Source organism: Schistocerca nitens, chromosome 3 (assembly GCF_023898315.1).
Source record: "Schistocerca nitens isolate TAMUIC-IGC-003100 chromosome 3, iqSchNite1.1, whole genome shotgun sequence".
NCBI lineage: Eukaryota > Metazoa > Arthropoda > Insecta > Orthoptera > Acrididae > Schistocerca > Schistocerca nitens.
The window spans coordinates 866716970-866730404 of NC_064616.1; the positions used below are offsets into that span (position 1 = coordinate 866716970).

Sequence of the window (13435 nt, forward strand, 5' to 3'; positions counted from 1 at the left end):
TAAAGTTAAGTATTCAAATTTATCAACAGACCTCGAATTATCTAGTGACACACGAAAGATGACAGATTCCCACTAAATTCAAGATATGTCGATGTCCGATAAGCCATCCGATCCGAAATGTCTCTATATAAATGAAATAATACCAGTCTGCAGAGAACCAGAGTCTCTCTTTCTCGCTCGATGTCCCGAAATGGTCTTTTTTCTCTTACTTCCCTTCAACTTCCAAGTGGTCTTCTTCCTTCGCCAACATCCACCAACATAATAACACATCAGCCATGTGAGCTCGAGAAGCTTTACATATGGAGTAACTTTTATTTTGAGAGCATGATTTAAATGAGAACATTCATAGTTATCGAATGATTCTGAAAACACAAGTATGACTCTTCCTCAGTAGAAAGTTAATGACTTACATGTTTGATCGCTCATGTTAGCGATATTTCGTTGCAGCATGGAACGCATCAAAATGTACGCAAGAATAACTTACTTTTCTGAGTATAATATGTTTATATGCTTGTTTTTAAATCAGACAGACATTGTTCTACTTTTCTGTTGCGCTGTTCAATGTTAAAAAATACTTCTGTTGCCATGTTAATCGCTGTTGATTCTATTATCACAGCTGACGGCAACTGTAACATTTTAATGTTGATTTATTCGCTATATTAATGTGTACACCACGAAAAAATACGTATAATTTTGTCATTATTGAAGTCTTCCAGGAATATAACAACTGATAGAAAGTTTTATATCGCTGAGATAAGGAAATGGAAATTGATGGGTTATCCACTAACGAATGTTCATCCGAGTGACGATTTATTACTGGATACAGGCCACTGTATGTGTCTTAAAGCCTGGACAGGAAAAGGGAATTATTATATTTATAACTCTCTTGGCATTCACACTGAAGGACATCTGTTGCGTTTTATGAGACTGATGAGACTGTCTCGATATACCAATACTATATTATTCTTTGATCCTTGAATGCTCTATCAGCAGCAAGTCGAGCTACAAAATATACTACAACTAGCAGCAAGTTAACACTTGCCCAGATTAAACACGGAACATTGTCCGTGTGGGACAGTCGGCACCAGATCATCTTTTGATTTTGGTATGGCACAGAGCCGATGGATTTGTCCTTGTGTATAGGAAATAATAGCGACTCTAAGAAAGCCAGCGTTAGACGTGACATGCTTTTAATGTGCGGAATTATTTATTTTCGAACATTAATTCAGCTGAATTTACAGTAATATTAAGAACTTATGTTTAATATTTTTTTATGTTTTAAGTTTGCGTTTTACTTCAGGTGCTCCACGCTTTTTGACATCCGCTATTGTTTGAAAATTCAAAGAGAGACTTGGGTGTAGTCGATTCTCGATTGACAATAGTTCGTTGCTGTGGCGTTGTTTTGGCAGAAGTGTTTGGTCTACTAAGTGGGGACGCCTTGTTACCTGTCGTGTGGATGATCCGAGAATTTCTGTAATGAATTCGGAAATATTTGTTAAGTAAGCCTCACAGTTGTGGTTTTCGATAAAAATCAAAATTTGCGGAAGAAAACAACAACATCCGTGTTTTTGATAATGTAATTTCGTTTATTCGTTTGCGGCTGTCATCTCCTTTTTATCCATTCTCCGTTTTTGTCCCCGTCGCTGGATCCAGTCCGCGACAATGAGTGAAAATATTGTTGGACAACTCGAGGAAGCATCACGGGTACTCCTGGTGAGTTTGGCTGCGGTAAAACCATGCGTCGTATTAAAACTTCGCAGACCTACAAGTATACAGTTTTAATGTTTCCAATTATTCAATCTGCTTATAATAATCGCAATGTTAATGTATAGAATCGTTTTCTCTATTATAAACTATTATACGAATCTTGCCTATTATTGTTTCTTTGTTCATGGATGTGCAGTGAATTACGATTGTATTATTTCTGGTCCCACGGTCGCTTGTTGTGCACGGAACAAGTACATAAAATGTTTCAAAAGTGGAATATTTTATATCATAGTACTGCCACATAGGGAGAAGATACTTGACACTGTAGTTATAGGCCTCCAAGAATCAGTAATTTTTATTCACCATTGGTCATTTTACAACGAAATAGGCATCGAAATTGAATTATACTACGGGATTTAATAATACTGAAATAATCGAGTGTCAATAAACTTAAGTATACTACAGCAAAATTTCCAAGATATCGTGTACATAAACTGCAGATGAACTTGTTGCTGCAGTATTTTCTCCCCTATTTCATTAACAGAGTTTAAATAGTGATTTAATTCCTCAGGATCGAGCAAAACTGCTTGTATGTATTTTCGTGTGACCATTTCTTTTATTATTTGCCATGGTGCCTTGCATGTATTGGGAACCCTTTCTATATAGTTTTTCACTGCTGGTTTTGTTTCGGGAAGGAGCTTAGATTTTTTCATTTAAAATGTGACCTATAATTGTTCTCTCTGTGCCTCGTTTATGCATCTGGTACAATATGAGCGTGTTTTCTCTTATTTCTGCAAGTTCTTCAGAAAACCACCTTAGCCTTTTATTTTTCGCCACACTTGGAGTTCTAATTTTTATTACTGGTGATCGATAATATCTATTTCCTTAAAAAGTTGTCAATAGCCATTTCAGCTGCCCTTTTCCCTTGTTGACAGTTATATACAAAGTCGCAGTTTGCACTTCCTAGTCTATTAAACACTCATATGTACTCTTCCTTTTGTCCTCTTACCAGTATCACTTTGTGTTCTTCAATTTTAATCGGTTGCCTCATTTATAGTATTAGAAGTAAAGGCTCATGATCTGTCAGGCATACTCCTGCAAGCCTGGCTGTAAAGTCTTCCCTACGGAAATTCACAATAATATTGCCTTTGCAGGCATTTTCTTACGTGTAGCACGGTTATTTTTACAATATAGGTCCACTGATCTTAACATATTGAGAAATGTCCTTGTGACTTGCACCCCCCCATCTTCCCCCGTGTTTGTCATTTCTATGTTAAAATCACTACAGACAGCAATTCTTGACTGAGTCTTCAAGATTTTTTTTTTAATGTTAACTCACGTTGTTCATAAACATATTTATATCTCAGTCTGGAGGCCTATACTAATTTAATTACAACTACATTTTCTTTCTCTAATTTTACATGACTAAACACCCCATCCAATTCTGAGCAATATGTAGATAAATCAATTATGGAAAAATTTACTCTTTCTTTGACAAAAATTCCAACCCCATCATTCTTTCTCTGTTTTCTACACATCATGCCTGCAACAACATATCCTTAAGAAACAAATATATTTACTTGATTTTGGGTTAACCAGTGCTCAGATACACCTATAATACTGACACGCTAAATGTTAGACAAATGTTCTAATACTAAATGCTTATCTCTAATGCAGCATATGTTGTAGAAAAATAAGTAGTTTGTCTCTGTCTGTATTTCTCTGGGAGCTGTTTCTCTCTATACTAGAAGTTGTAAGCTCCATTAATGTCTTTAATCTCTTTAATTCTGGTACATTGTGACAGTATGTGTTATGATAGTCTCAGATATGTTTTTCTGTTTGTTGGGTCACTTGCGAAACAGCATCTTATCCCACCAGAAATCCTGGACCTTCGGTAGTGTATCTTTCTTCTGGTTGACTTCCATGCTTTCTGGTTGACCTGTTGGCGTTCCCACTTCCTGAGCTTGCGTTATTATGTTCTTCTTTCTGCAAATTGGTCTGTCTGCTTATAAGATGTCTTCTTTTCTGCTATGTTTTCTGCTGGATTATTTTCATTCAGTACTCCTTTTAACTTTTGCATTGATCTCTTAGGTATGATTTTTTTCTTGCATAATTTTATTATCTGCAGATATATTATTTACTTTTAAGGATTCTGTTTTACTGCTGAATCTTTCCATTTCAGTTCCATTGATGTTTTGTTCACTTTCCTGTTTGATTTCAGTGACTCATGAATCCTTGTGGCCATTAGTTCTTTACCAGTTGCATTCAGTTATAGTCAATGTTCTTTATATAGCACATGGACTATTGCCATCATTGGCACAAACAATAGATTTGCTTTGTTACCCCAGTCAGCTAAGGAAGAGGCCCCAATTGAATAGCTCTGTCAGGAGGGTCAATATGGAGCTAGATCACCTGCTCCGTGCGGCTACTTTGTAAGGCATAGGTTTGGTTCCTGTTGATGGTATTGATAGGTGGGACTTTACAAGGCATGAGCTGCATCTCAATTGGAAAGGGAAGGGTTAATTGGCTGGGATGATAGCAAAATCTTTAAAGGGGAGGGGGGTACTGAAACTCATGGGAGTACCTCTTTTCTTCGGCAACGATCAGTGTCCAATGATCTTAATGAGAAGCTCAGAGAGGCAGGTACTAGAGATGTTAAGATGTCACAAGATTCTCATAAAAGCCCAGTGAAAAATAATGATAGTATATTGCATCAAAATATCATGGGATTAAATAACAAAGAAGATGAGCTTCTTGTTTGTTTAGAAGAATTAGAAACTGAGGGTGGGGTAGATGTACTATGGCTGTCTGAACATCATATATGGAAGAGGTAAATATAGGTGGATAAAAGCTTTCAGCACATGTAAGTAGAGAAACAATGGAGATAGGAAGAGTTGTCATATATATTAAAATCTGTCCTGGTGTGAAAAATTTAAAAAAAATGTGTAGAGAAATATATGAGCAGAAACTAAATAATGGCACTTTTATAATTGTAGCCGTCTGTATGTCCCTGTTGGGAATTTTTCAGCTCTTTTGAAAAACTTGAATTATTTGTTGTGCTACCTGACAGAAGGAAGCAAATTATTGTTTGTGGGGATTTCAATGTAGATTTTCTGGAAGAGTCTGACAGAAAGTATTACTTGGTTCTTTCAATTTGTTGTCATTTATTGATTTTTCTACTCAGATGGTACAGGAAAGCAGCACATAGATAATGTGCTGCTTTCCTGAGAAAGAGAAATTTAATCAAATAAAAACTTTTCCTGTTAAGAATAGTCTGTCTGATCATGATGCACAGATAGTTATAGTATATGCCATAGCTCCATACAGTAATGCAAAACAGTCCTCTGAAGTAGGGCAAGCTGGCCGGTGTGGCAGAGCTGTTGTAGGCACTTCGGTCTGGAACTGTGCGAGCATAGGCATGGATGTGTGTCATGTCGGGTCGACAGAAGCGTCCGATCCCACGCGTCAGCTTTGACCCGTGACGTAACGGTGTTGCGTGTGACGTAATGACGGCGCGGAGTTTGGTTTGAGTGTGGCTGTCTCCAGTTCTGTTTTATCTTATTTTATTTACTTTTCTGATCTGTTCGTTCTATCTCGTGAATTTTTTTTTTTTTTTTAATTTAAAAACACTTATTACTTACTGTTTCCTCCAATTTCTGTTTTAGTTTATTATATTTATCTTTCTGATCTGTTCGTTCTATCCCGTGACTTTTTTTTTTTTAAAAAAAGACAAACACTAATCAGCTACTGAAGCATCTTTATCTTCTGTGGGTTGCAGGGGTTACGACCCCTGGGGAGGTGGGTGGGTATTCATGCAAGGCGTCTAAATTTGTTTATATTTAGTTTGCCCCCCACCCAAAACACCCCATTTCCCGCGTTTGTCCCGTTAGTGTCATTAGGCTTCTTGTGGAAAGTGTGTGTGTTTGTTTTTGTTTCCGCTATATTTGTGACGTCATGGGTCAAAGCAGACCGGTGGGATCGGACGCTTCTGTATTTCCGTCATGTCTTTAGGTTAGTTAGGTTTAAGTAGTTCTAAGTTCTAGGGGACCGATGACCTCAGATGTTAAGTCCCACAGTGCTCAGAGCAATTTTTTGAAGTAGGGCAGTTAATTAACAATTTAACAATTGAAAATTTTAGGGAAAGCTTGGAACAGTTTGATTGGGATGAGGTGTACAGGGAACATGATGCTGATTTAAAATTTAACATATTTTGTGATACCTTTGTGAGTATATTTGAAAATAGTTTCCCAAAGACAACAGTGAAATATAATTGTAAAAAATAATCTAAAAAGCTGTGGCTTACTAAAGGGATAGAAATAACTTGTAAACAGAAAAGGGAAACATATCTTCTAGCTAGGAGGAGTAATGATCCAGAAACGGAGAAAATTTATAAAAACTACTGCACTGTATTAAGAAAAGTTATTAAAAAGTCCTGGAGTATGTGCATTATGTCTGAGATCAGCACATCTGGTAATAAAATTAAAACAATTTGGAATATTGTTAAAAGGGAAACAGGGTAACTGAGAGGACGACAGGAAGATTTTATTTCCATCATTCTCAATGAATCGTTTGTTAACAAAAAGTCAGAAGTAGAAAACATTTTTAATTATCATTTTTAAGTGTTGTAGAGAAAATGGGCTCCAACTATTCATTAGAAAATACAAGGTAGTATATAGAAGAAGCAATACCTATGCATTTTGATAAAATTGAAGTTAATCCCACCTCTTCTACTGATATTAGGAAAATAATAAATTCACTCAAAAGTAAAAACTCACATGGAATTGATGGCCTTTCCAAAAGAGTACTAAAGCTTATTCCCAACAGATAAGTAGGATACTCAGCCACATATGTTGTAGCTCACTGAAACAGTGCATTTTTCCAGACAGAATGAAATACGCTATTGTTAAAACATTGCATAGAAAAGGGGCTAGGTCTGATGCTAACATCTACCACCCAATCTCACTTCTGAAAGCATTATCCAAAATTCTTGAAAAAGTAATGTATTCAAGAGTAGCATCACATATTTGTAAAAATGAAGTACTAACAAAAGGCCAATTTGCTTTTCGGAATGGCTTTTCAACAGAAAATGCTATATATGCTTTCACTTATCAAATATCAAATGCATTGAATAATCAAACATCACCCATTGGGATATTTTGTTATCTCGCAAAGGCTTTTGACTGCGTGAATCATGAAATTCTTCTAGGTAAGCTTAAGTATTGTGGAATGAGTGGGACAGTGCACAAATGGTTTAATTCACATTTAACTGGAAGAATGCAGAAGGCTGAAATTAACAATACAAATAGTCTGCAAAAATCAGCAGATGAGCTTTAACTGGGGAGGCATCAAGAGTGGTGTCTTACAGGGTTCAGTCTTGAGTCCTTTATTGTTCTTAATGTATATAAATGACTTGCCACCCTATATTCATGAAGATGCAAAGCTAGTTCTTTTTGCTGATGATGATGCATGCATAGTAATCACACCCAACACACAAGAATCAGCCGAGGAACTGTAAATAATGTCATTCAGAAATTCTCTGCAAATGGACTCTCACTAAATTTTGAGAAAACACAGTGAATACAATTCGGTATAGAAAATGGCATAACACCATTGTTAGATAAAGACTATGAACAGAAGTTTGTTGCTAAGACAGAATATTCAAAATTTTTGGGTGTGTGCATTGATGAGAAATTGAATTGGAAGAAATACAGTGATGATCTGCTGAAACGGTTAGTTTCAGCTACTTAAGCTATTAGGGTTGTTGCAAATTTTGTTGATGAACATGTCAGTAAATTAGCCTACTACACCTATTTTCATTTGCTGCTTTCATATGGCATCATATTTTGGGGTAATTCATCATTAAGAGAAAAAGTATTCATTGCACAAAAGCATGAAATCAGAATAATAGCTAGAGCCCACCCAAGATCACCTTGCAAACATTTACGTAAAGGACTCGGGATATTCACAGTACCTTTGCAATACATATATTCACTAATGAAATTTGTTATTAATAAGCCATTCCAATTCAAAAATAACAGCGAAGTGCATAACTACAACACTAGAAGAAAGAATGATCTTCACTATTCTGGGTTAAATCTGACTTTGACACAGATAGGGGTAAATTATGCTGCCACAAAGATCTTTGGTCATTTGCCGAATAGCAGTAATATTCTTGACGGATAGTTAACCAACATTTAAAAACAAATTAAAAGAATTTCTGAATGACAACTCCTTCTATTCAGTAGAAGATTTTTTTGATATGAAGTAGTAAGTGTAAGAAGGAATAAATAAATAAGTAAATATAAAAATCAAATAATGTTTTGTGTAAAAAAATGTATGTATGTAAATAAAAACACAAATTGTGAAAGCCTTTCAATACTTTTTTTAGTTTTGTTTGTGGATTTGATCTCTTGATTTACACATTACCATTCAGCCCGGTCATGCCTGAGTGCAACTACAACTACAATCACATTTGTATTTTGTAAGGCTTACAAGGCTTTTTGTAGAGTGCGAATTTCTATGTTGGCTTCCTTTTTTGTATATAATTATCTCCTGCCTAAGTCACTGCAAAGTCTTTATTTGCCAGCTTCTACTGGTCACTGCATTTTTGTGATATTACACTAATGGGGACACCTGATATTACCTTCCCTTCAGTTTCATACTTGTATGAAGCTAGATTTAAAATGTTTCCAGCATAGTTTTTGCCATAACTGTCAGAGACATTCGATTGCTAATGATGTATATAAATCCATTTTTCCAATTTGGTTCAAACATCTAGTGGTCAAGAGTTATTTCCTTGGTTGTTATGGAGTTATTTGATATAAAATAACGCTGTATTTATTTTGGGGATGATGTTAATAGTTTACCCTATGTTTAGATTTAAATTAATTATGTCCCAGTATTTGTAAGTCAGTCAGTCAATTCACATAATATGTGGATATTGCAGTTTGCCTTACTCATTACTGGCAATGGTAATTTACTTATTTACCCTTCGTTCATTTAACTTAATAGTGTAGGACATGTCAAATACATTATAGGGATGTTTACATGCATATATTGAAATTTGTGTTGGATTAGACTTGAGTGGGACCAGAAGTCAACCTCGGCGTTTTAAATGGAAGTATCCTGTCAGCCAACCTTGGTGATATTGGGTAATTATAGAAATCCCCAGTATGGGTGGTCAGATTGTGGTGTGATCCTCATTCATCGTAATTGCAAGTCCACCGCCTTGACACTGTGCTACCTTGCTTGAAAAGAAGCAGTAAATAATGTCAAGAGAGTACAAATAGTTTATATTTTGTGCAGGGGCTATAAACAGGTATGTTAGTAAAACATGGAACCTTTGTTATATTACATTTCCAAATAGAAACACACACATACTGATATGAAGTTTCCTGGCAGATTAGATGTCTGTTGGATTGGGACATGAACGTGCAACCTTTGCTTATCGCAAGCAAGTAAAGTTATCTTAGCACAACTCAGGATCTGCTGTTACAGCTACCACTTTTGCCAGTACCTCCTACTACCAAACTTTACAGAGGTTCTCCTGCATACCTTGCAGAAAGAAATGTAGCCACAGGCCAGGTGATTGTTTCCAGAAGGAATTTTCATTCTGGGAACACACACACTGATGCCAACGTTAGCTAGTTGATTTGTAACATTTCATTAGTCTTCTTATTTCAGACTTAGTGCATTGTCGTGGTACTTATGATACATCAATGGCAACCTTTCATGTGTAACACATGCGCAGTAAACTATACTTGTGGTATCAGTTTAGAAAGATTTCAGCAATTTCACAATTGATTTGTATTAATGTAAGAAAATATATTCACCTAATGGTAAAATTCTCTCTCAAGTAAAAATGTTTTTAAAGTTTCTGCAAAATTCTTTTCTTCTTTTGACCCCTTATGCTAACAGTGCATTATGAATCATGACACCAATATGGCCCAAATGTCATTGGGTGCATATTCTTGTTGCTCACTCTACGTAGAAGGACCCATAGTTGCCTGTATTGTCATTTTGAGAGTCACTGTTAGTTTTCCACATCTCCAAATTTAACTCTGATCATCATCATCACACATTTGTATATGTAAACAACACATACTTGTTTAATGGCATGATAATTTCTTGTCCACTTTTCTTCAGAATTGTGTACTTGCTGATAAATATGAACTTCTTTTTCCTTTGGTTCAGTAATGGATTAATGTAATCGACAATTTCAATACTCATTAAATGAAATTAGTTAACCATATGGGCTAATATATCAGTGAAAATAATCAGTTTTTGAAAATATCATGTGATTGGATGGATAAGAAATCTACACACCAAGTAATGGCACACACATAAAAGATATTACAGTTTGCACGCTTTTGGAGCCAGTGGCTTCGTCTTCTGGCAGAAGGGTTTAAAAGGGAGCAGGAGGGATGAAGGAAAAGGACTGGTGCAGTTTAGGAAAAGGGGAGAGTTACCGGATGGTTTGAGAAGGATAGACTGATTGTAGGGGATTGCACCAGACGAGATTTGAAAACCTGAGAGCTTAAAGGTGGAATATAGGGCAGTGTGTAAGACAGAGATTACTGCTGAAACATCCTACATGACTTGATAAGAGAGAAAAGCTAAGTGCATTGAATGTGGCAGAAATGGGGGGTGGATGGCGAAAAATAGACAGGTCAGAAAATGAAAGACGTAAAAAACTGAAAGGCTGTAAAGAAAGGAATAGTTATTATGAAGAAATACTGACTTGCGTACAATATTTTAGCAGTAAACTCTGTCTTGCATATTAAATCTTCCACCTTTAAGCTCTCAGATTTTCAAATCTCATCCAATGCGGTCCCCAGCAATCAATATTTCCTTCTCATCCCATCCCGTAAGTCTCCTCTGACCTGAGGTTCTGGGCAACTTTTCCGAACTCTGCCTCTTTTCCTAAACCTCGCCAGTCATTTTCCTTGACCCGTCTTCCTTTCCTTTCACCTGTTCTGCCAAAAGGAGCCACTGGCTCTGAAAACTTGCAAATTGCAATACCTTTTGTATGTGTGTTCTCCTGATGCTGCCTGGTGAGTAGATTTTTTATCTATCCAGTTGCATTAGTTGACGTAAGATGTTCTTGAAATGTTGACTTCAGTTAATGCTGTAATAAAATCCACACATATTATTTTTGTTATAGTTTTCACCTGCTTAATTGTTCATCAAGTTTATTACCAGATTTATCTCTAATGTTCTTTGATAACATAATTTACCATTTACTTGCTCCCATGGGGTGATTCACACACAGCATTTGGCACAAGTGGCAATACATCTAGTCTGTGTTTGATTCTTAGCTGGGTTAGCCATGAAACATGTTTCATACATGACTCTCCAGCCTAGTTGAAGAAGGGACTTAGGAAAGTGATCTGTGTGTAGAAAGTATTGTCTGGTCCAGTAATCAAGAATAGGCTTTTAAAAACAACAATAATACAACCTGAAGAAGTGTGCATGGAAGAAAGAGGTCTGAAACAAGAAAATAATTTTAAAGTAGACCTGATTTCATACATACATATACAGCGACCGCTGGCCCTGCAGACCACTCGCTGCTTCCACAAACTGCCTCCATTCCTTTCTGTTTTGTACTTGGTTCCTCCAGGTGTTGTCAACCCCAGGATTGCCATATCCTTTCCCAAAGCGTTGCCTTGGTCGTCCTGTGGGGTGTCTGGTATTTGGTTTCCCCTGAAGTGCCTTTTTCACCTATCTTTCTTCTGATATACGGGCTAGGTGGCTTAAATATTGGATTTTTTCACTCTCCAGTGTATGTAGGATTGTTGGTTGATGCATCAAGAGGTAGATTTTCTTGTTCTTCCTCCCCCTCCATACTCTTATATCTAAGATTGGTAGCCATATCTGAAACCTCATTACTCTTCTTTCAACTATTAATAGTTTTCCTTTTCTTGTTTAGTCTTGCTCCAGATTTCTGAACCATACATGGCTGTTGGTCTTATCACAGTTTTATATATTCTCATCTTAGTGTTCTCTGATATTTGGAATTGAGCTTCTCCCTGAGGGGAATACGTGCATTTATTGCCCACTGTTATTCTTTCCTTGATGTTCATTTATATGCTGTTGCCACCTGTGAACCAAGATACGAAGTATCTCAGCTAGTGAACTCTCTTGAACTTCATGCAATCTATCTCATGAAATTCTTCTGTTCATGACTTCTTCCTAATTGCATGAACTCCATTTTCACCTTTATGCCAACCTTATGTGCATATTTCTCCATTTTCTGGTACTTTTATTTTGACTCGTGGTTTGATTCTCTTAGTAGCACTATATTTCGGCATATGCAAGACAACTGAAATTACTGTCCCTTTGTAATCTAGCCCACTCCTGTTGCCTGCATTCCCTTATTACTGTCTGTAAGATGACATTGAATATAACACATGAGGGCATCCCCTTCCCTGAAGCCTGTCTCTGTCTCAAATGTTGCTGATGTGTTCCCATGGAAACGCACTGCTACCTTTGACCTATCCATACAGGTTTGCACCATTCTCACTATCTTGTCAGGGATTCTGAAGTCATGCAGTGCATTGTGTAGGCTATTTCTGTGGATGCTATCATATGGATGTTGAAAGTTGACAGACTGTAAATATCTTTATCATAGTTCCAGTATTTTTCAAACAATTTTCTTAGAGTAAGAATGTGATCTGTTGTAAATTGATTTGGTCAAAAGCTAGCTTTGTATCCCTGTATGTTGTTCTCTATCAAAGGTTGTAATTCTCTGAGGATAATGATAGTACCTTGTAGGTCACATTCAGCAAGCTGATACCTCTATAGTTTCCATCTTCCCATTTGCTTCCCTCCTTGTATGTTAGGCATATTATGGCCAATTTCCATTCTTTTGGCAATGTCTCATTCTTCCATATCAACTGGATCAGTTTAGATATCTCCAAGTGCAACGCCTTACCTCTCTATGATTAATTCTCCTGTTATTCTGTTCTCCTCTGGAACTTTGTTGTTTCTCAATCTTTAGCTCGCAATCTTCATGTCATCTTCAGTTCCTTCCCATTCTTCTTCATCTTTAATTTCCTTATGGGGTCTGCAGGTAACGTCTTGTCTGGACCTGGGTGACTAAAGAGTTCTCAGAATTCTTTCCATCTTTCTACAATTCTTTCCTTGTCATTTATCAAGTTCTCATTCTTATCTATAATGCTAAAAGTTGGGCTATGAAATCCCTATTTCCTATTTTTGATGCGTTGGAAAAATTGTCTTGAATTCTTGGTGTGGTTCTCTGCCTCAAGTTAATCTAACAAATTGGTTGGATATGTTCTCTTTCCTATTCTAAGGATTCACTTCATCTCTCTTCTGATGAAGAAAAAATCTTCCTTTGTCTGCTTAGTCTTCCTGTCAGCCAGCCACTTCTCCCTCATCTTCTTTCTCTTTTCTGTAGCCTTCTGGGATGCCTTGTTGAACCATCCTTTTCTCTTCCCAATGTGTTCTCCACTACACTTACAAGGGAAACTCCTCATTACACCCCCCCCCCCCCCTCAGATTTAATGGTAAGATGGCACAGTAGATAGCCCATCAAAAACTGAACACAGATCAGGCCTGAAAACAGGAAGAACTTGTACTGAACTGTGGAAAAAAAAAGCAAAATAGAAACAGTGAATGGTCCAATAACAAGAAGTGCAATAAAGAGCATCCCCCAACAGCAACAGCTTCATGGGTAAGTGGTCATAGTGTTGGACTGCCAAGCAGGTGT

The 13435-nt window shown here is 36.8% G+C and overlaps 1 protein-coding gene across 1 annotated transcript in view; it reads left to right on the forward strand.

Moving 5' to 3' along the window:
• Positions 1-1398: 1398 nt before the first annotated feature.
• The window catches only part of LOC126248904 (exportin-4-like), a 239542-nt gene continuing 227505 nt past the window's right edge, over positions 1399-13435 (forward strand). Inside the window, exon 1 of the mRNA XM_049950379.1 lies at positions 1399-1713. Within this exon, the coding sequence (XP_049806336.1) occupies positions 1663-1713 (51 nt within the window). The 5' untranslated portion in view covers positions 1399-1662. The remainder of the gene's footprint in view (positions 1714-13435) is intronic.